At 43.4% G+C, this 24,270-nt stretch overlaps 1 protein-coding gene and 1 pseudogene across 7 annotated transcripts; one reads left to right on the top strand and one right to left on the bottom strand.

Moving 5' to 3' along the window:
* Nucleotides 1-41: 41 nt before the first annotated feature.
* On the bottom strand, nt 42-14,305 carry LOC118366744 (transcription factor Dp-1-like). 7 transcript variants are annotated; one of them, XM_052493118.1, is made up of 12 exons: nt 14,273-14,305; nt 11,306-11,349; nt 11,122-11,188; nt 10,673-10,776; nt 9,725-9,846; nt 9,359-9,524; nt 7,026-7,172; nt 6,770-6,838; nt 6,490-6,641; nt 4,621-4,787; nt 4,325-4,406; nt 42-1,286 (listed from the first exon to the last, which is right to left on the bottom strand). In XM_052493118.1, the coding sequence occupies exons 2-12, from the start codon at nt 11,315-11,317 to the stop codon at nt 1,148-1,150; spliced, it is 1,227 nt and encodes a 408-aa protein (XP_052349078.1). In that variant the 5' UTR covers nt 11,318-11,349; nt 14,273-14,305; the 3' UTR covers nt 42-1,147. The 7 variants fall into 7 exon arrangements, with proteins under 7 accessions (XP_052349078.1, XP_052349074.1, XP_052349077.1 ...); XM_052493114.1 differs by having other exon boundaries at nt 11,282-11,349; nt 14,093-14,283; XM_052493117.1 differs by having other exon boundaries at nt 14,093-14,283.
* A 75-nt stretch (nt 14,306-14,380) lies between these two features.
* Nucleotides 14,381-23,677, top strand: LOC118366743 (DCN1-like protein 2; annotated as a pseudogene).
* The last annotated feature ends 593 nt before the right edge of the window (nt 23,678-24,270 follow it).

The raw sequence follows: 24,270 nt of genomic DNA, 5'->3' as shown, positions 1-24,270 counted from the left end.
CATATGCTTTTCAGATTATAACACCGCACAAAACCACTAACTGAAGTAAACTTGTTAAAACATTCTCTATATTTAATTGACAAAATTATATTAGATTACAGAAAAGGTATTTTGGAAGAGTCAGTACATGTTGTTCAGTAAAAAAAAAAGAGGAGATCTTCGAAGGGAGTCCATGGAGACAGACCTATACACCCCACATCTTAGATACATCAATAATGTCCAGGTCTTCCTTCCGCCACTGACCTGTAAAGGATGTTATGAACTACAATCTTCATAGGATCAGTTTACATCATTTAAACACAAAGCTTAACATTTTCCTATAGGGGAGCGTGGGTAGGAGAGTTATTTTCCTCGCTCGTGCCCGTCACTTGTAAACACTACCATGGTGTGGAAGGGCGCTCTCCAAAACTTAAACAACTAAGGACCAGAAAAGCAGCTGCCTACAGAATGATAGGAAGCCCAACACACCAGCCCATTGATCAATGCCACAAAAGAGGGGGATAACAAAACAGTGTCCACACTTTCGAAATGCAGTCCCAAACTTTCTTAGGGCGTTGTGGCGACTAAACCGGACATTTTGGATCCAGTGAGTGTCTCTGAGCCAGCGGTCTGGGGGCAGTTGCACTGGCAGCCATCTTGAAACAGTGGTTCACCATTAAGTCTGTCCAAAGAAATCAAAACATAACAAAGCTAACTATTTCACACACAAGGAACACTATACATTCTCCAACAGCAGTGGGTTGTCTGGAAGATGTTTCTTTTCCCTTTATTCTCCAGCTGGGTGGCTGGCCAAGAAGAGGGTGATAATAGACAGAGAAATGCTGCCGCACAGTGCCAAAGCCATAGACTACACTTCCCAGAGAGCCAATGTGCAGCATGTGATTCAGGACTACCCCCTCTGAGGAGAAGAGGGCTGCACACCCTTCATACCCAGAAAAACATTCTCCAACGCCCCTTACAGAGAGAGAGAGAGAAAGATACTCGGAGGGGGAGAAATACTCAGAGAGAGAGAGAGAGAGAGAGAGAGAGAGAGAGAGAGAGAGAGAGAGAGAGAGAGAGAGAGAGAGAGAAAGAGAGAGAGAGAGAAAGAGAGAGAGAGAGAAAAAGAGACAGACTGCTTGTTCGAGAGGCTTGGCGCGGCAGAAAGTTAATCTTCATCGTCGTTCTCGTCGTAGTCGTCCTCCTCGTCATCATCCCCCATGTACGACACGGGGGTCTCAACACGGGAGCTGCTGTAGTGAGAGTCATTAGAGCTGGAGGCCAGGGGACCATCTGCACCGCTGTCACTACAGAGAGATACAGAGGGGGAAGAAGAGAGTAGTAGAGTTAGTAGGGATGTGCATCTTTCCCTTTCAGGACAATTCTATACCTACAGTGGCTTCGTAAAGTATTCAGACCCCTTAACTATTTGTTAGGTTACAGCCTTGTTCTAATCACCTCCCTTATTCTATGATTAAATGTTTTTTCCCCTCATCAATCTACACACAAAACCCCATAACGACAAAGCAAAAAACAGGTTTATACATTTTTGCTAAGTTATAATTAAAATAAATAACTGAAATATTACATTTACATAAGTATTCAGACCCTTTACTCAGTAGTACTTTGTTGAAGCACCTTTGGCAGCCTCAAGGCTTCTTGGGTATGGCGCTGCAAGCTTGGCACACCTGCATTTGAGAAGTTTCTCACATTCCTCTCTGCAGATCCTCTCAAGCTCTGCCAGCTTAGACGGGAAGCGTTGGTACACAGCTATTTTCAGGTCTCTCCAGAGATGTTCGATCAGGTTCAAGTCTGGGCTCTGGCTGGGTTACTCGCGGATATTCAGAGACTTGTCCCAAAGCCACTCCTGTGTTGTCTTGGCTGTGTGCTTAGGGTCATTGTCCTGTTGGAAGGTGAACCTTCGCCCCAGTCTGAGACACAGAGCACTCTGGAGCAGGTTTTCATCAAGGACCTCTCTGTTCTTTGCTCTGGAAAACGCCAAGCGGGCTACATGATGAACAGAGGAGTGGCTCCGTCTGGCCACTCTACCATAAAGGCCTGATTGGTGGAGTGCTGCAGAGATGGCGGTCCTTCTGGAAGGTTCTCCCATCTCCACAGAGGAAGTCTGTCAGAGTGACCATCGGGTTCTTGGTCTCCCTGACCAAGGTTGTTCTCCCCCGATTGCCCAGTTTGGCCGGGTGGCCAATTCTAGGTAGTCTTTGTGGTTCCAAACTTCTTCCATTTAAAAATGATGGAGGCCACTGTGTTCTTGGGGACCTTCAATGCTGCAGACATTTTTTGCTACCTTTCCCCAGATCTGTGCCTTGACCAAATCCTGTCCTCTGAGCTCTACGGACAATTCCTTCAAACTCATGGTTTTTGCTCTGACATACACTGTCAACTGTGGGACCTTATATAGACAGGTGTGTTCCTTTCCAAATCATGTCTAATCAATTGAATTTACCACAAGTGGACTCTAATCAAGTTGTAGAAACATCTCAAGGATGATCAATGGAAACACGATGCACCTGAGCTCAATTTTGAGTCTCATATCAAAGGGTCTGAATACTTATGTAAATTAGGTATTTCTGTTTTGTATTTTTAATACAGCTGCAAAAATGTCTAAAAACCTGTTTTTTTCACTTTCTCATTATGGGGTATCATGTGTAGATTACAGAGATGTTTTAATTCAATTTATTTTAGATACAGGCTGTAATGTAACAAAATGTGGATAAAGTCAAGGGGGTCTGAATACTATCCGAAGGCACTATATCTAGACACATGGGCTCCGATACCATACAGGAACTAAACGTTTTAGTTTGATTAGAGAACGAATCGCACAAACATTTGCTGTATAAACACATTCATTTTCCATTCTAAATGAAAATCTGCTGCTGATGGAGCTCGTGAGCTGGATCTGTCTGAACCGACTACTTTGGTGTACGTACTATGTAGGCACCTGAGCTGAGCCGACTACTATGGTGTAAGTACTATGTAGGCACCTGAGCTGAGCCGACTACTATGGTGTACGTACTATGTAGGCACCTGAGCTGAGCCGACTACTATGGTGTACGTACTATGTAGGCACCTGAGCTGAGCCGACTACTATGGTGTACGTACTATGTAGGCACCTGAGCTGAGCCGACTACTTTGGTGTACGTACTATGTAGGCACCTGAGCTGAGCCGACTACTATGGTGTACGTACTATGTAGGCACCTGAGCTGAGCCGACTACTATGATGTACGTACTATGTAGGCACCTGAGCTGAGCCGACTACTATGGTGTACGTACTATGTAGGCACCTGAGCTGAGCCATAAGGGAGACAAAGCATCTACCACTCACTAACACTATCGGCTTAGGTGTGGCAATGTAGCTCATTTTGTCCCCACACTCTGGTTCTGAAATCCCCAACCCCCCATTAATTAACTTGTCATTTTTGCAGATTGTGTTTGAGATAGTAACATATCAATATTTATTATTTACAAATTAGTTATGACATAGCCAATGAATATTTAGCACAACTTTGGATTTCCCACCCTCCCATCTCAAAACCAAATGGTTTGGACATTTTTAAAGAGTGGTGATCTCTTCTCCTCTCGCTTCAGCCATGCAGTGCGCCTCGCAAAAGTGATTGCTGTCCTCGTTATGAAATTATCAACTTAACCCTGTATGTATATCTGAAAAACTACCAAAACAATTGCTGATGGTGAACCTGAACAATCATAATAAAATCTATTGTAAGCCCCGTTCAGCAGGTATAGCCAGATGACTTGTCTCCGGGTAGATTACTTTTGATTTCTGTTAAAACACCATTTTCAACAACGCATAGATATCAACTAATTACACAGGTTGTCACTCGACTAATAAAGCCTAATATCACGCAAGTCATTTTAGCATTTGAATGCTTAAGCTGCTCCGCAAAGTGCAAGATCAGGAACAGGCCTTGGTCAGTGTGCAAAGCTGGGCACAGTGCGCAGTTTGACTAGCCTACCAATACAGGTTGTTCAGCATGGAAAAGGTCTTATAGATCAATGACTGTCAACACAGTTACATGCAGTTCCACACTGAAGGAGAGGAAGCATCAGTTGTCACAAGAGATGATGTAATATGGCGCATGTAATATGAGCTAAAGAAATGTGTGAACTGCTGATTCGTAACGTTTGTATCGATTTTCTGACCGCTACATTTGGATCGGGTTGGGGTCCACGGACTGATGCACTTGTATCTTAAACATTTGAATCGGGGACCGATGCGTATTGGTGAATTGTTACCTCCCTAAGAGTTTCCATATATTTCTATGTGAAAGTGCAGATGGCAAGCCTGACTAAAGAGGAGAGACTCACCTGCCCTGGCCGTGATGGCGCCGCCCGTTGGTGGAGGATCCTCCAGTGATGTAGACGTTACTGATGGGACCCTGGGCCATCTCTGTAGTACACACATTCACATATAGACCTTAGAGAGAACCACACAGGCTCTCGTTTCTCATAGCCAATGTACCCAGAATGATCACCGTTTTACAATGCCCAATTAACTTACTTTAATAGAGATTGTGTGTAGCTCGATGGCTCAAGCTATGACATATGATTTGGGCATGAAGTTTAAGTATGCGCTATGACCCCTGATCCCTATGACCTCTGACCTGTGACGTAGGGCTCCAGGGCTTTGGGCACCAGGCTGCGTGCCACCTTCAGGTCCTCCGGGGAACATTTGCCCACCTCCAGGCCACAGGCCATGCCCATGCGCTTCAGCACCTCAATATCGTCGTGGATCTCAAACATGTTGTCGAAGTTAAACAGGTACTCAAACCTGAACACAGCAGAATGGGAGAGGAAGATATTAAGACTATAATAGCATGGATAGAACACGAATAAATTCATTAAAAACAGTAAACCATGAAAAAATCTATCGGTGTGTTGCCATGGCCTCGATGTTGGGTAAAATAAAATGTCTTTACATTACTTAAATTGATGATCAATTTACACGGGCATATACCAACACACACACAGTCACTCACTTGTCACGGGCATATACCAACACACACACAGTCACTCACTTGTCACTGGCATATACCAACATACACACAGTCACTCACTGGCATATACCAACACACACACAGTCACTCACTTGTCACTGGCATATACCAACACACACAGTCACTCACTGGCATATACCAACACACACACAGTCACTCACTGGCATATACCAACACACACACAGTCACTCACTGGCATATACCAACACACACACAGTCACTCACTGGCATATACCAACACACACACATTCACTCACTTGTCACTGGCATATACCAACACACACACAGTCACTCACTTGTCACTGGCATACACCAAAAGACACACACAGTCACTCACTTGTCACTGGCATATACCAACACACACACAGTCACTCACTGGCATACACCAACACACACACAGTCACTCACTTGTCACTGGCATATACCAACACACACAGTCACTCACTGGCATATACCAACACACACACAGTCACTCACTTGTCACTGGCATATACCAACACACACAGTCACTCACTGGCATATACCAACACACACACAGTCACTCACTGGCATATACCAACACACACACAGTCACTCACTTGTCACGGGCATATACCAACACACACAGTCACTCACTGGCATATACCAACACACACACAGTCACTCACTGGCATATACCAACACACACACAGTCACTCACTTGTCACTGGCATATACCAACACACACACATTCACTCACTTGTCACTGGCATATACCAACACACACACAGTCACTCACTTGTCACTGGCATATACCAACACACACACAGTCACTCACTTGTCACTGGCATATACCAACACACACACAGTCACTCACTGGTATACACCAACACACACACAGTCACTCACTTGTCACTGGTATACACCAACACACACACAGTCACTCACTTGTCACTGGCATATACCAACACACACACAGTCACTCACTTGTCACTGGCATATACCAACACACACACAGTCACTCACTTGTCACTGGCATACACCAACACACACACAGTCACTCACTTGTCACTGGCATACACCAACACACACACAGTCACTCACTGGTATACACCAACACACACACACAGTCACTCACTTGTCACTGGCATACACCAACACACACACAGTCACTCACTTGTCACTGGCATATACCAACACACACACAGTCACTCACTTGTCACTGGCATATACCAACACACACACAGTCACTCACTGGCATTTACCAACACACACACAGTCACTCACTTGTCACTGGCATACACCAACACACACACACAGTCACTCACTTGTCACTGGCATACACCAACACACACACAGTCACTCACTTGTCACTGGCATATACCAACACACACACAGTCACTCACTGGCATTTACCAACACACACACAGTCACTCACTTGTCACTGGCATACACCAACACACACACACAGTCACTCACTTGTCACTGGCATACACCAACACACACACAGTCACTCACTTATCGTTTGAGATGCTACAGTCGATGACTGTCTTCTTGCTGGTGTTGATGATGATGAAGGGGAGGTGGATGAGAGAGTTGGGGGGCGGAGGTCTGTTGGCCTGCTGTTCCGTCTGTCTGTTCCGCTGCACCAGGTTCTTAAAGGCTATTTGCTGCAGGAGAGGAACATCATGGAGAGAACGTTAGAATAACGTTAAGTCAACCCGTGGTCTTGTATTTTATGCTTCCCTTAATCGTTGATTGTATTGTCGTCTATGAGGCCGGCTTGTCCTATGATCACCTGTAATATGAGTTCTTGGAGTTGTGACTGCTTCTGCTTGATTCTCTCCAGTCGCCTTTGTCTCTCCACCTACAAAGGAAGAGGAGAACGCAGACAGGGTGTCAGAGCATAAGAGAAAAGGGGGAGTGAGGAGAGTTCATAGTTGGCCAGGTGTGTGTGTGTGTGTGTGTGTGTGTGTGTGTGTGTGTGTGTGTGTGTGTGTGTGTGTGTGTGTGTGTGTGTGTGTGTGCGTGTGTGTGTGTGTGCATAGACTTACCTCTAGGTTCTGGCACTCCTGGGCTGAGTTGGTAGGCAGACCAATCCACTTGATCTCTTTCTTCTCTTTAGAGATGATGTTCATGGCCATGAGCACGTTGAGCGCGTCATACACACGCCGTCGGATGTTCTTCTGGTCGTACACATGCTACAAGGAGAGGGGGAAGAGGTTCATCTCTGACTTTGATTCCTGTGTGTGTGCAGAGAGCTTACAATGGATTTGTAAGGTGATTTCGTAAGAAAACCAGTGTCCTAAAGCCTAATTTACAACTTCCGTGCCGTCTACCTCCCGGACTGTCCGCACATGGATTTCAAAATCACAGCAGAAGTTTTCGAGGAGGTGAACGTGGACGCAAAACCCTATGTAGACGAGAGAGGACGTTTGATGTCCAAACACTGAAGCGGTAGTAGCGCAAGTAAATTAGGGTTGAGGAAGACCATGTCAGAGAATCTTTATTTCCTAAACAGGTTTGTTGTGTCTGTGAAATTGTGACGTCATAAAGAGGTTTGTTTCGTCTGAGCGATGCCATAATGATGTGTTCTGTCTGAGAGAAAGTGATAGTAAAGTTCTGTCAGAGAGAGGGATGTCATAATGAGGAGTTCTGTAAGAGAGTGATGTCATAATGAGGTGTTCTGTCAGAGAGAGGGATGTCATAATGAGGAGTTCTGTAAGAGAGTGATGTCATAATGAGGTGTTCTGTCAGAGAGAGGGGTGTCATAATGAGGAGGTCTGTAAGAGAATGATGCCATAATGAGGTGTTCGGTCAGAGAGAGGGATGTCATAATGAGGAGGTCTGTAAGAGAATGATGCCATAATGAGGTGTTCTGTCAGAGAGAGGGATGTCATAATGAGGAGTTCTGTAAGAGAGTGATGTCATAATGAGGTGTTCTGTCAGAGAGAGGGATGTCATAATGAGGAGTTCTTTAAGAGAGCGATGTCATAATGAGGTGTTCTGTCAGAGAGAGGGGTGTCATAATGAGGAGTTCTGTAAGGGAGTGATGTCATAATGAGGTGTTCTGTCAGAGAGAGGGATGTCATAATGAGGAGTTCTGTAAGAGAGTGATGTCATAATGAGGTGTTCTGTCAGAGAGAGGGGTGTCATAATGAGGTCTGTAAGAGAGTGATGTCATAATGAGGTGTTCTGTCAGAGAGAGGGGTGTCATAATGAGGAGGTCTGTTAGAGAATGATGCCATAATGAGGTGTTCTGTCAGAGAGAGGGGTGTCATAATGAGGTCTGTAAGAGAGTGATGCCATAATGAGGTGTTCTGTCAGAGAGAGGGGTGTCATAATGAGGTCTGTAAGAGAGTGATGCCATAATGAGGTGTTGTTCTGTCAGAGAGGGGTGTCATAATGAGGCCTGTAAGAGAGTGATGCCATAATGAGGTTCTGTCAGAGAGAGGGGTGTCATAATGAGGAGTTCTGTAAGAGAGTGATGCCATAATGAGGTGTTCAATCAGTGAGAGGGTTGTGGAGAGCGTGATTACAGTCTTCCGGAACAGCTGGTGCTCTCATGCATGTTTCAGAATTATTTGCCTAGAAGCGAGCATAAAATTAGTTTCTCTTAATCATTGATTGTATTGTCGTCTATGAGGCACGAGCCTACTCGTATGGTAGGCTCGTGTCACTGGGCAGCTCTCGGCTGTGCTTCCCTTTGTAGTCTGTAATGGTTTGCAAGCCCTGCCACATCCGATGAGCATCAGAGCCGGTGTAGTATGATTCGATCGTTGTCCTGTATTGACGCTTTGCCTGTTTGATGGTTTGTCAGAGGGCATAGCAGGATTTCTTATAAGCTTCCGGGTTAGAGTTCCGCACCTTGAAAGCGACAGCTCTAGCCTTTAGCTCAGTGCGGATGTAATCCATGGCTTCTGGTTGGAGTATGTACGTACGGTCACTGTGGGGATGACGTTATCGATGCACTTATTGATGAAGACAAAGACTGATGTGGTGTACTCCTCAATGCCATCGGAGGAATCCCGGAACATATTCCAGTCTGTGCTAGCATCTGCTTTATCTGACCACGTTTTTATTGATAGAAATTCAATAGATGATATTAAAACCAAATAGTTATTACATTTATTTAACAATCCCTTGAAAATGGCATGTAGTTGTCAATGGTTTTAATAGAGCTAGGGGTCTTCTTGACCCCCAGCAGCAAAATCGAACTCTGCACTGTATTGTCACGTTTTATTGATGAGGACCTATTCACTCAGACAGAATGTGCGATGTCAAAATGGAGAATTCTACCTGAGAAAAAGGGATGTCATAAATACCTCCCCTGCCTGCTCTGAGTACTATGTACTATGCAGTGTGTGCATACAGCTTCAGTACTCACTGAGTCGTTGGGGGATATGTGGTTGTCTGCAGCGCTGAACTCCGCCACCAGCTCGTCTGCCACCTCGTTGTAGGTGGTTACACCTTTCTTCTGCACCTTCTCACACACCTTCATGGAGAAATGTCTCAGGCCCTTGCCATTCTTCTCCCCCTTCTTACCACGCTTCCTGTGGACAAAGAAGTGATCAAAAAGCTGTTTACTTCTAGATTCCACTGGTATATCACACACAGAAGCACACAATACCTAAACACCTAAAACCAGCTAGGTGCTCAAATAGCTTCTCTATCAATGAACAGAGAGGAGAGGGTGCATCTTAAGTGACCTGCCAGGATGTGGGGTAGACATTTTTTTGGGGGGGGGACTCACCCCGAGGACCATGGCGACGCGTCGGCCGGCTGGCTCTGTGTGAGGAACTGGGAGTTGGGTGTTTGAGGGCTGTTCACAAGTATGGCACTGGAAACACTGGGCCTCTGGGGTGTACCAATCACCTACAGGGAGTGGGGGGGTGGGAAGAGAGGGCCCAACCATTTTAGTTTTAGAGTAAAATAGAAAATCTTTATTATTCCCCTAGAGCAACTTGCTTTGCACCAAGCAGTCATCATACAGTACATGTACCTACAACAGAGCAATCTGAACTGACTCTCGACATCATGGTGTGACAAGTGTGTCTCCCTCAAGACCAGCAGGAAAGATGGAAAGAGCATTATGCAGCTGACTAATAATGTACCAAGAGCCTGTGGTGGAGTGAACATTTACATTTACATTTAAGTCATTTAGCAGACGCTCTTATCCAGAGCGACTTACAGATTGGTGCATTCACCTTATGACATCCAGTGGAACAGCCACTTTACAACCTACTCTGGGGTGATAAGGTGAAGAGAACGTCCTGCTTATAGTTGTTATGGGAGGCAGGCCAGGTAGGTGATGTATTCCACTGTCTACGGGCTGGTCATCGGGTGAAGCATAAGCTGTTCCCCATTATATATTATCATGTATGTAATGGGATGATGGGAGTAATCCTGCTGACTGCAGAGGTTGATCAGCTTAGGCTCACCCCCTGGTCACGTCACAATGATAATGGATGGGGCTTAGACACCATGGATTCTGTGTGTGGTTTAAACTGTGTAGAGATGTCAGCAAGTGTATTTAGGTGGTGAGCTTGCAGTTAAGAAGGTTGTGCTTGCAATATCTGAGAGCAAATAACAACCTGCACTCTACCACACTGTGTCAAAATAAAATACTTTGTCATCAAGTCTTTGGTTGAGATATTTCTGTGGTAGAGCAAAAGGGGGCCTGGGAAACGGACACACTCACCATGTGTGGAGCAATGTTGACATTGGAGGGCCCCAGGGTTTTAGGCAGTAGTTGTTTAGCCATGGGGATTGACACAGGATGGACAGCAACCAGAGACAGGACACCTGAGAGGGGACAGAGTCAACACTAGGGTTACCTGGAACTACTGTCCACAAAATGGCTGCCTCTTTTCATATCCAGTTCTCAGGTAGATGGCTTCAGGGGACAGGAGGCCCTATAGGATGCAAGCTTACTGACCCAAAGGAAATTCTGAGTGTACCCAGAATCTATAGAACACCTGTCTGATAATGGAGCCTATGATTAGATGTGCAGAATGTTTTCAAAGGAGTAAAATGAGATGAGCTACATCTGTGCAGTCTCATTGCCCCCTGCTGTTGAGTTGAGACATATCTTACAGAGACCGGTATTGAATGAAACCGATCTGGAACACAACACACTGTTTTGCTCACCTTTACTAGGACTCCGATTCTGGTCAATGAAAACCTTCAATTCTCCATTGGTTTCCATCAGACCAACCTGTGGGAAAGACCATCATCAACATATATTCCAGTAAAATCTCAACTGCTGGTCTCTGTATTGAATCAGGACCAGCATGGAAAAACACTGCACCTGGTTGTCTCTGATCAGACTCACATCTTTGGCCATTATCCTCCTCTGATAAGTCACCAATTACTTTCCTGAAACAGAGAGCAACCATGATGGAGCCGGATGTCTAATGAAATGATCCACTCACAGTGTGGTGAAAAAGGTACAACAGTGACTCTTCAACCTAAGGAGGCTGAAGAAATTTGGATTGTCACCTAAAACCCTCACAAACTTTTACAGATGCACAATTGATAGGGGGCGGCAGCGTAGCCTAGTGGTTAGAGCGTTGGACTAGTAACCGGAAGGTTGTGAGTTCAAACCCCCGAGCTGACAAGGTACAAATCTGTCGTTCTGCCCCTGAACAGGCAGTTAACCCACATTGAAAATAAGAATGTGTTCTTAACTGACTTGCCTGGTTAAATAAAGGTCAAATTAAAAATAAATAAAAAATAGAATCCTATCCGGCTGTACCACCGCCTGGTATGGCAACTGCACCGCCCTCAACCGCAAGGCTCTCCAGAGGTTAGTGAGGTCTGCACAACGCATCACCGAGGCCAAACTACCTTTCCTCCAGGACACCTATAACACCCAATGTCACAGGAAGGCCATAAAGTTCATCAATGACAACAACCACCTGAGCCACTGACTGTTCACCCCGCTACCATCCAGAAGGCGAGGTCAGTACAGGTGCATCAAAACTGGGACTGAGAGACTGAAAAACAGCCATCACTAACACAGAGAGGCTGCTGCCTACTTACAACTTGAATCATTGCCCACTTTAATAAATGGATCACTCGTCACATTAAATAATGCAACTTTAATCATGTTTACATATCTTACATTACTCATCTCATATGTATATACTATTTTATACCATCTTGCCTATGCCGCTCAGACATCACTCATCCATATATTTATATGTACATATTCTTATTCCATCCCTTTAGATCTTTGTATTAGGTAGTTGTTGAGGAATTGTTAGATCACTTGTTAGATATTACTGCACTGTCAGAACTAGAAGCACAAACATATGTGACCAATAAAATGTCAATTTGACTTGGTTAGAGCTCTGGAATTGTAGCCGTCTGGGTGTATAGAAGTATACACTGCTGGAAAACAAACTATTTTAAATTGGGGTTAACCTGCTTAAAATTCCATCAGGTCAGGGTGGCATTGGAGAAAGTAGACTGGCTTTGGTATGGAGAGCAAAAAAAGAAAATCGTGATTTGCATTAAAAAAAAAAAAAACATTTAATCCCTCACCGTGTGTGACAGTTGTATAGGCCTATGGGTGTTATGGGACAGTTCACAATCCCTGATATAACCATTTTCCTTCACAGGCAAACTATTGCACATTTATACGAACTGCATATTATAAATTAAATGTTTGCAAAGGTAGGCAGCAGATTGCGTTATTGATCAAGAAGCAAAGTCTGCCTGTTTATAAGCAACATAGCTATTGCACAAAAGCACCACTAGCTGGCTACAGCCTCGCTATTGCCAGAACAAAATCATTACTAGTCTTCTAAATTATCTTTGCAAGTCAACTTCGATTGAATATTCCAAAGTGCTGAGACTGGTCCGCTGTGATGAGTATCAGACATTCATTTTTTAATATTTATGATATCTTATCACAACTTTCATAATTTCATCAAACTGTAAGGCCTAACGTTAGTAGGTGTTGACCACGTCCTAGACCCGAAATTCCCCACGAAGTTTACAAGCAGAGCAGAAATTGCTAGCCAGCTACAACAATAAAAAGGTGCCTGGATGGCTGATTACTTGTCGTAATGAGAATTTGTTTCCATTTAACACCCTGCGATGACTAGCTAGCTCGCGCAAGGGACTAACTGATGCTAGCTATCTACCTAACATTAGTGATATTACAGGCTAGCTAACATTAGCTAATTCATTGAGGCACGTTTTGAGACGATTCCGAGTGCAAAACGATTGTGTATAAGAAAACTGATCCAATTTGATATTATGTGGTTATACTAATAGAAGCTAACATGCATTTGCAAGCAGGAATGACCGAGCAATTAAAAGGTTTAACTTGAAGTGCACTTACAAGTGCACTCTTTTCTTCTGCTTCTTCGGCGGCTGTTTTTGTTGGCATCGAGGACAGAGGAAGAGGAGGTCTAATTCCCTATCGCCAAACAGGAAACAAAACTAGACGCCAAATTATCGTGATTCTGAAATAATAGCTAGCTAATACATTTAGGTTTCTAAGCAACCCAATAATCCTCGCATCAGACAGATGTATGTTTTATTGCGGAGCATACATGGATGGACCTTTAGGAATTACAGTTAGTCAGCTTTCTGGTCAATCATGTCTCAATCTCAAAATGGATGCTTTTCAAAGTAACCTCGCTAGTCACCTAGCTTGCTAATAACTATGAATAATATTATTCGCGCTTGAAGGCCACGGGCGATAAATAAAATAAAAAAGTAAATGTATAGCTAGTTATAATAAAGCTGAAATAAAACGTGCTATTAATACGTGGTCGAAAAGCGAAGACTGGAAGAGTAAGCGTAGCCAGCGCAAACCACTGCCTGAGGATATTATAACGGTAACGTTATTTAGAGAATATATCTGCAAACATAACTAATACAAAACGGCATAAATGTTAGCTAGCTACGTTTGCAATTCTTAACAAACATGCGAGCGAAAAATATACAGCTATATAACTGGCTAGTTAAAAGAGCATGACCAATATTTTGATGATCAGTTGATGGATAAATTAGTTGGTATAAACAACGGGAAGTAGCTACAGTAGTAGCATGGTAGACAACTCGGTCAATGCACTAAATTAGCAGTAGCAAATGGTTAGCTTACTTGCTAACATAACAAGCTACCTCCAACTTTTAAAGCAGGTAGGCTATTATATCGATCGCTTGATAGACAAATCCTCCTTTGGCATGTCACGTTCATAAATGTCCCCTTTCAATCGACAACGACCACAAGTCTATTGACTTTGTTAGTAGTAAACTCGAAATTCCTCTTAAGCAGTTTTACCATCCTTTCTCTCAAACCAATCTTGGCGGTGTCTAATATCTGACGTTTCGGATTGGATAGTTTTAACATGACGCAAGCAATCCGTGCTACTAAAGCCACGCCCTTTAGGGCAGGACCTCCTTTCCCGCGTTCTTCCATTGGTCTCATGGTGTTCGGCGTTTTAAGACCCTTTTCCGGGATTTGAAACGGACACACAAAATCCTATTTTTAACTGCTAAAATTGCAAAGAAACAGCTTGTGATCGTAAGGATCCATTTGAAATCATCACAAATCAGAGGTCAGTGTCATAATGATTCACCTGTTCAGTGATATAGCTGGTATACAAGCTCAGCCATCTCTATATACACACTGACTTAGGAACAGCTAGTCTTCACTGGATCTTTACCTTAACATTTGGATGTAGTTGCAGCATTCACTTCAGATCAGTGGTCAGAGGAAACATCACCATGTGTGTTATACCCCAATCCTTTAATTAATTGTGATTGATGAACTTAGATTGTGGCGTCAACCGTACATTTCTATCGTTTATTACAATACATGCATGTAGTGGAGAGGGTACCGGAGCGCCAAGTCTAGGTCCAAAAGGCTTCTTAACAGCTTCTACCCCAAGCCATAAGACTCCTGAACCGCTAGTCAAAGGGCTACCCAGACCCCTCTTTTACGCTGCTGTTACTCTCTGTTTATTATCTATGCATAGTCACTCTTAACTCTACCTACATGCACATATTTCCTCAATTACCTCGCCTAACCGGTACCGCCTGTATATAGCCTCGCTATTGTTATTTTACTGCTGCTCTTTAATTATTATTTATTTTTATTTCTAGGTATTTTCTTAACTGTATTGTTGGCTAAGGACTTGTAAATAAGCATTTCACTGTAAGGTCTACTACACCTGTTGTATTAGGTGCATGTGACAAATACATTTTGATTTGCACTGTTTAGAGAAAGACTAAAAATAAGTATATGGTGTTTGTTTGTCCCGAATGAGATGAGAATTCATATGTACCTTTGTATGCTCAATACTGGCTGGGTTTCTGTACAGCACTTTGTGACATCAGCTGATGTAAGAAGGGCTTTATAAATACATTTGATTTGAATACATTACATTTAGATCTGAATACTATGTTGAGACCAGTTGAATATATTCTCCTGATTACTGAGTGTGAGAGTGTTGATCCTGGGTGATTTTCATTAAACTAGTTTAAAAAATAATAATTTGCATGCTTTGGTGTGTGTGTTCCCAAACAAAGGACCAGCTGCGCTCTGAGGCGGCTGATGTTGGTGGGATTTGGAGGATGATGGAGGCAACAGGGGAAAGAGCCTCAGATCCACAAAGTCCCTTCCACCAGGTGGCTGATGAGATATGTTGGCACGACTGCCATATTGCATCTCCATCCCAAAGCCCTTGCTTGGAAGTGTACTTCGCCAGACTGCCAAGAACCTTGCCCACATCCAGGCCAAGGTGGTGAGACACGGTAGTGATGACACAATAGGCCTTGTTGATCTCTGCACCAGACAGGATGCTCTTGCCAGCATACTTGGGGTCCAGCATGTACGCTGCAGCGTGTATGGGCTTCAGGCAGAAGTCTTCACACTTTTTGATGTATTTCAGAACTGCAGTTTCCTCTGCTCGGAGCAACAGTGAAGTGAGCAGGGCAGAATGTATTTCTTCTCTTACATCTGCAAGCAGAGTCTGAACATCAGACAGGATGGCATTGTCTCCCTCAATACGTGCAATGGCTACTGCTATAGGTTTCAGGCTGCTTTCCATTCTCTCCCAAAATACATAATCCAGGAGGATCCTCCTGATGGGGCTGGCCATTTAATTTCAAACAGGATGACAACACCACCCCAACAGGTGTTGCTGGGAAGCTTCAATGTGGTGCTCTTATTCATCTCTTTGCTTGGTGAGGTAGATTGCTGCTATAACTTGATGACCCTTCACATACCTAACCATTTCCTTGGCTCTCTTGTAGAGTGTATCTATTGTTTTCAGTGCCATGATGTCCTTGAGGAGCAGATTCAAGGTATGAGCGTGAGGGTAGGACTCCTCCACTTTAGACCAAGCAGCCTTCATGTTCGCAGCATTGTCTGTCACCAGTGCAAATACCTTCTGGGGGTGTATGCTGGGCGAAGAACATTCAGAAATCTCTTCCAATACACATTGCCTGTGAGCATCAGAGGTGAACGAGTTGCATACACAGCTCGAGCAAGACATTCATCAGCATTTGTCTGACTACGTTCCTCCATTGAGTCAAAAAAACTTCTGATTCCAGGAGGACCATGAGCTGTTGCTATCGATAAGGTGTCTGATTCATTATTTTCACCTCAAATAGAAGTAGAGGGACTTTTGTCAGAGGTTACTTGTTGTGAGCGCTGAGGGAACTTCATGCACTTGGCCAGATGATTCTGCATCTTTGTTGCATTCTTCACATATGATTTGGCACAGTATTTGCAAATGTACACAGGACCTGCTCTCAATTGCACATCTGTAGAAATTTGTGGATTTTCGGTGACAAGCCAAATTTCTTCAGCCTCCTGAGGTTGAAGAGGCGCTGTTGCGACTTCTTCACCACACTGTCTGTGTGAGTGGACAATTTCAGTTTGTCCGTGATGTGTACGCCCAGGAACTTAACTTTCCACCTTCTTCACTGCTGTCCCATTAATGTGGATAGGGGGGGCTCCCTCTGCTGTTTCTTGAAGTCCACCATCATCTCCTTTGTTTTGTTGATGTTGAGTGAAAGGTTGTTTTCCTGACACTACACCTACCCCCTATAGGCTGTCTCGTCCTTGTTGGTGATCAAGCATACTAGTGTTGTCTGCAAACTTGATGATTGAGTTGGAGGCGTGTATGGCCACACAGTCATGGGTGAACAGCGAGTACAGGAGGGGTCTGAGCATGCACCCTTGTGGGGCCCCTGTGTTGAGGATCAATGAAGTGGAGATGTTGTATCCTTGCCACAGAGAAGGAAAGCCCACAGTCCTTGGTAGTGGGCCGCGTCGGTGGCACTGTATTATCCTCAAAGGTGTTTAGTTTGTCTGGAAGCAAGACGTCGGTGTCCGTGACATGGCAGATTTTCTTTTTGTAGTCCGTGATTGTCTTTAGACCCTGCCACATACATCTCGTGTCTTGAGCCGTTGAATTGCGACTCCACTTTGTCCCTATACTGACATTATGCTTGTTTTATTGCCTTGCGGAGGGAATAACTACACTGTTTGTAATCGGCCATAGTCACGGTCATCTTTCCATGGTTAAATGCGGTGGTTCACTCTTTCAGTTTTGCACGAATGCCGCCATCTATCCACAGTTTCTGGTTGGGGTAGGTGTTAACAGTCACAGTGGGTACATCATCTCCTATGCACTTTCTTATAAACTCACTCACCAAATCAGCGTATATTATTCTCTGAGGCTACCAGGAACATGTCACATCCTGTTTGAGTTTCTTCCTATAGGAGGGGAGAAGCAAAATGGAGTCGTGGTCAGATTTGCCAAACGGAGGGCGGTGGAGGGCTTTGTATGCATGGCGGAAGTTAGAGTAGCGGTGATCCAGTGTTTTGCCAGCCCGGGTACTACAAGCAATATGCTGATAGAATTTAGGTAGCCTTGTTCTCAAATTTGCTTTGTTTAAATCCCCAGCTACAATAAATGGAGCCTCCGGATATATGGTTTCCAGTTTGCATAGAGTCCAGGGAAGTTCTTGAGGGCCGCCGTGGTATCGGCTTGAGGGGGGATATACATGGCTGTGACAATCACCGTTGAGAGGAGGATGTGGTTGCTTGTGGAGAGAGAGCAGTGTGGGTGGTAGGTAGATCATCCAAAGTGACACTGATTGGTTGCTCTAGCTCATCACTTCTTGACTAAAAGAAAGCTAGATTTAGAAATGAGTTCGAACTTGCCATAGTTCAACAGCTGAAAAGCTTTCATGAACATACTCCGAGATAGCAAGACATTGTTGTCACTGAATGAAGTAGCCTACCCATCCCCATTTACAATTTTCCTTATCAATTAAATAAATTATACTATAGCACATTCAATGACATTATTATTGTAGACTACAGGCTACTCCTGTATCTACCTTGTACAATACCGTAATCATTGAATGACGTAGTGTACCCATCCACATTTACAATTTCATTTATCAATTATATAAATAATACAAGCACACGCAGTTACATTATTGTACAATAGGCTACTCCTGTATGCACACTATATTAGGATACCGTTCTTATTTTATTGATCTTGTCAGGCATGATTTTAAGGTCTTGGATCGAAGCTGTATGTCGTACCTTGTTCCGTTCTTCAGTGAAAAGTAGGTATGTATCCCCCATTCAATTCAGTTTGAGTGTGAATGTGTAGGCCTAGTGACAGTGGAAAGATAAACCCATAGCTCCTGAACACAATGGCATGTAGGGGTAGTGTATTACAATGTAAAATATGTATATATCCTATAGCACCACGTGTGTATATTATCATTTACAATTTAATCCATCCATTAAATAAATAATACTAGCACATCAAATTGCGTTATAGTACACTAGCCTACTCCCCTATCAACACAGTAAATAATATTGCCTGTTTGTTTTTCAACCTATATCTCATCATACAAAGTGAGTGTCTGTCTGTGACCATCTACCCTTGTTTCTGCATGACCTCGGCCTGAATGTCTATGGATGTGTGTGTGTCCCTTTGTATCCTGGTGTGCGTCTCAATGTGTGTGTGCATCCTGTTTTCGGTGGTCCCTTGCCTGTCTGTGTCTGACAGTCCTGTCTCCGTACAGCATAAGCTGAAGTCTTTGCAGAGAGACAAGGTCCAGCAGTTCATGTCCTTCACGCAGGCGGGGGAGAAGACTGCCTCTTACTGCCTGACCCAGAATGACTGGAAACTAGAGGTGGTCACAGGCAACTACTTCCAGAACCAGACCTCTACTATAAGGAATCCATGCAATCTTCTGTGGAGAAGAAGCTGGAACAGCTCTACAACTGCTACAAAGGCAAGTGGGAGAAGTTCTGGAGGAATAGAGCACGCAGAGATTGTGTGTGTCAAAGATTGTGTGTCTGTTATGGTTTCGTAAGTGTGTGTGTATTATGTATTTGTGGTGTTATGCATTGTATTGCTTATCTTGTTCACCAGAAGAGGAAATGTGTGTTTGTGGTCTCTCAGATCCCTACGATAGTGATTTCTGGACTGTGTGTGTTTATTAAGCGTTTATATACAGATGTATTTCCACAGATCCCCAGGATGAGAATAAGATTGGCATCGACAGCAGTTCTGCGATGACCTCACCCTGGACCCGACCTGCATCAGAGTCCTGGTGGTGGAGTGGAAGTTCTGGGCCACCACCCAGTGCGAGTTCAGCAAGAAGAAGTTCCTTGACGCATGTCTGAACTGGGGTGAGCGCGTGGTGATGTCATCACTCTGCGACGCATCTCAGTTTGGGGGCATGACAGTGTGATATTGGTTATAGCCAGAGCATGTTTTTGTGGGGTTGTTAGTGTTTATTCCCATGGTGGGGTGAGGTGCTATATTTTGACTAAGTCAACATTTGCATTATTAATACTGTGTCTTCATGTTTGGTATGAAGCCAAGTCAGCATAGGTTACCTCTGAGTCCTACGGAAACTTGTTTTTAAATGGATATTGAAAATAAGTGTTCTTATTGGACAACTTTTGCAACAAAAGGTTATCCTGTTTGTGCCCACAGAACATGGCCCTGGGGAACCCAAATGATGGGTAGTAGATCGTAGCACAAGAACAGTTTAGGAACCTCCTGGATTAGATGAGGTTTGTGTGTGGGTGTTTGTGGTATGCTTTTGATAGAGATATCCACTGACTTGCCCACTCTGTTTCTCTTCTCTCCAGGTGCGACAGCCCAGAGAAGCTGAAGGCTCTTCTTCCCAGATTAGAACAGGAGCTGAAAGACAGCGTCAAAAGTTCAAGGACTTCTACCAGTTCACGTTCAACTTTGCCAAGAACCCTGGACAGAAGGGTTTAGGTCAGCACAGATGAGTTGGTTACATCAGTGTTCACAAGAGTTACTGTGATGTAGTTGCATCAGTGTTTCTCAACTCTGGTCCTGAGGACATCGAAGGGTAGTGCCCAGGCTTTTGTTTCAACCAAGTGAGAACACCTGATTCAACTACAGTGAGATAGCAAGGTGTGATTCTTGCTGTGTTTCAGATCTAGAGATGGCTGTGGCCTACTGGAACCTGGTACTGACAGATCATTTTAAGTTCCTGGGCCTCTGGAACAGTTTCCTATTGGTGAGTGAGTAATGCTATGCATCCCTATCTAGCATTACATTTGATGCTATTTGTTAGGTACATCCTGTGTCTTGTTTTCTACTGTGCAATTGTTGTGTAAATTCTTACACAGGGACACTCTAAGGCAATCTTAAATGAATCATTGTTTTTTGTCAGCTCGCTGGAGAGGTTCCAACAAATGTAATGCACCATAGTGAACGTCTGACAGAAGCTCCGCTGGGGCAGTCCCAGCAGTTGTCTTATATACGGCTATACACAGACACGTTATATTTGCATGATTTAGCATAATGAATGAATCATTGCCATTTTGTTTCATTCATGTGACCAACCAATACTGTTTCATAACATGTAACCAACCATTACCTCACGAGGCTTCTTCTCTCTAAGCTGACACCTTGAAACTGAGATATCTTACGTTCTCTAAACAAGGTTCTGGGCGTACTGCCAAATTTCAGCTACTGATAGTGAGGATTCGTTCAAGTCATTCACTTGCATGAACACCGAAATTGGTTCATAGAAAAGCACATAAATAGAACACAGAAATTAGTATTAAGAAAAGCACATGTATAAAACTTCTGGTTTTCTCGTGTTTTACGTAGGAACACCACAAAAGGTCGAGTCCCGAAGACACGTGGAACTTACTCTTGGATTTTGGCAACATAATCGCAGACGACATGTCAAATTACGACGAGGAGGGTGAGTTTAAAACCCTTGGTTACCTGGAGTGTATTTGGTAGGGCTCAGAGTAGTCATGGTTCATTAATGTCTGCAAAAGTGCAGTGCAACATTGCCCTCAACTGAATATACACAATGGCAGAATGCAGTAGTCATCAACCCTGGACCTGAAAAGCTACTGAGTGGGCAGGCTTTTGTTCTAGCTCAGCACCAATACACCTGATTCAGCTAATCAAGGTTCTAATGTGCTGTAAATTAGATGAATCAGGTGATTCAGTACTGGGCCGAAACAAAAGCCTGCAGACCCTGTAGCTCTCCTGGACCAGGTTTGGTGACCACTGCTCTAGATGATCCAGAATGAAGTTGTTCTTAGACACTGATTTAAGGTCAGTTTTGCCTTTTCCCCCAATGCTGACAGTTAAGTTGTAAAGAGAGCCTGCTTTTCTCAGATATGTGCTTAGGGAAACTTCTACCTGGAGCAAGACAGTCAGTAAAATGCCCTCTAATCATATGTTTCCTTCCTGTCAGGGGCCTGGCCAGTTCTCATAGACGACTTTGTGGAATTCGCCGGGCCGATCATAACGGAATCCAAACGCAAAACCCACTAATAACAACCCAGCTCTTGGAAGAGGGGTAGAACTTTGTAGGATTTTTAAAATAATTTAAGAGAAAACAGTGAAACACTTGAAACCTGTGACTGCACAATTATCAGGTAACCACCTATCAGGGAGGAGTGACCACCTATCACGGAGGAGTGAGAGGAAAACACAGGAAATCAACTCTGAGTTTTATTTTTGTTCTTGTTTGATGACAATCGCCATGTGCACGTTGCTAGCTGGTGACTCCAGCAGTACATGCCCCAGAGGCCTTGCGAATATCATTGTTCCAGACGATGCTCCCTTTGGAATCTCAGTATTCCAGGACAGAATAAGAGAAAAGGAGAGAGCTACATCCCCTGGCACAGCCACGGTCTCTCTCTCTCTTTCTGTCTTGGAGAAATGACGAAACATAGTCACAAATGAATGCACAGTAGGGCAGGGCTGCTCTTTCTGGACCACAAAGGGCAGAAATACTATTATTTTCTAACTGGTCGTGTTGGGGGGGTTATATAAAATAACAAAAATCAGGTCTTCAAGGGCTGCATTGTCTGCCAGCCAATTAATGACACAAATTGATAAATTAAATGTAAGGCATGAATTAAAAGCAGGACTGTGGCATTGCCGCAGGGAGTAGGGATGCTGAGGGTGCTGGAAAATCAGAATACCCCTGAAAAATCTATAAATTTATAAAAATACATTTTTTAAAAGTAGTGCACTGGGCCTTTACTAGTATTAGCAGACCGATATAGACGTCTGTAGCATGGGGGGAAAAAATAATCAGTATCTCTGCTTTGGCAAAAAATGTAGTTGTATAATTAAGAACAGTATCTTGCAGGATTCAATAGTTGGAATTGTAAGTTGTTGCCTTGTGCCTTTTCTATGATTGTCATTCTAATGGAATCCAGAAATAAACAAAACCCTGTCCTCAAACATTTACATCAAAAGGTGAAGGGTTATGGGCAAAGACACAAAACATCCACATCACATTAAATATTTTTCTTGATCAAATGACATGGAAAACAACCAGTTTTTGTGCGGTATTAAATTACCATCCTTACAAACCACTTAATGTAAATGTACATTACTGTATTGTATATAGGCTGGTCAACTAGGTTTGTACCGGTAGACTTTCCATCACCAAGAAAAAAAACAATGACCAATACAGTAACTGAGTACACTGAGACATCAAGTGGTTTGTGAGGATGTGATGTGGCTCAGTTGGAATAGCGTTTGCAATGCTAGAGTTGTGGGTTGGATTCCCATGGGGGACCAGTAGAAGAAAAGTATGAGAATGTATGCACTCACTATGGTAAGTTGCTCTGGATAAGACTCTATGGAAAATGAATGAATAGACCATTTCAGTGTTCACATAGAAATATGTTGCATTTGCAAAGTATTTCAAGAAACTGGAAAACATATCAAGCAAATACTTTTTATATTCAGATTTAACTGTTTTGTACAGAATTATCAGACTGAAACTACAAATGCTGGTAAACACTCAAATACATTTAGTTAAAAAATGTTCACAAAAGTAGAGTACTGGGCCTTTACTAGTCCTGTATTAGCGGACCAATCTAGACATCTTTAGCGCCGGAAATCCCCCCCAAACTACTTTCTGCAGCTATGGACTGTGGCCCAAGAGGACCGTGAGTTGTGTACTTCTGCATTACATCATTTCAACACTCCAAAGACAAAACCACCAAGCAATACTAGGGGGCGCTGTGTGTCCGTCCGCATGTTGAGAGAGAGAGCGCAATCCATTCAGTATTAATGCCTTTGTGAACAAGCAATATGTACACTTTGACGTTCACCAGTGATACAGGTATGGTTAGTTTGGAAAGGAATGTTGAATAAACCATGTTTTGCTGTAATGTGATGACTAGCGGTCTCCTATAGGTTTTAGTGAAGTCTCTATTGCTATTACGAACATGTTTTAACGTTTCACTCTACTGAACACGATGTGGTGGAAAAAGTACCCAATTGTAATGCTTGAGTAAAAGTAAAGATACCTTTAAAAAATGACTCAAGTAAAAGTGAAAGTCACCCAGTAAAATACTACTTGAGTAAAAATCGAAATGTATATGGTTTTAAATATACTTAACTATCAAAAGTAAAATGTAATTGATAAAATATATAGTAGTATCAAAAGTAAAAAAAATATTTTAACATTTCTTATATTAGGCAAACCAGACGGCACCATTTAATTTTTGTTTTTACGGATAGTCGGGCACACAACACTCAGACATTATTTACAAATTAAGCATGTGTGTTTAGTGAGTCCGCCAGATCAGTTTTGTTTTTTGCCCTAGCACTACACAGCTGATTCAATTAATCAAAGCTTGATGATGAGTTGGTTATTTGAATCAGCTGTGTAGTGCTAGGGCAAAAAAATAAACGTGCACCCGGTGGGGCACAGGCCCGAGTTTGGGAGGGCCGCTACAGAGTACCACCAAGTGAGTCATAA

The sequence above is a fragment of the Oncorhynchus keta genome, chromosome 34, assembly GCF_023373465.1.
Source record: "Oncorhynchus keta strain PuntledgeMale-10-30-2019 chromosome 34, Oket_V2, whole genome shotgun sequence".
In the NCBI taxonomy this organism is placed as follows: Eukaryota; Metazoa; Chordata; class Actinopteri; order Salmoniformes; family Salmonidae; genus Oncorhynchus; species Oncorhynchus keta.
This window is presented reverse-complemented; position numbering and strand designations above follow the sequence as displayed.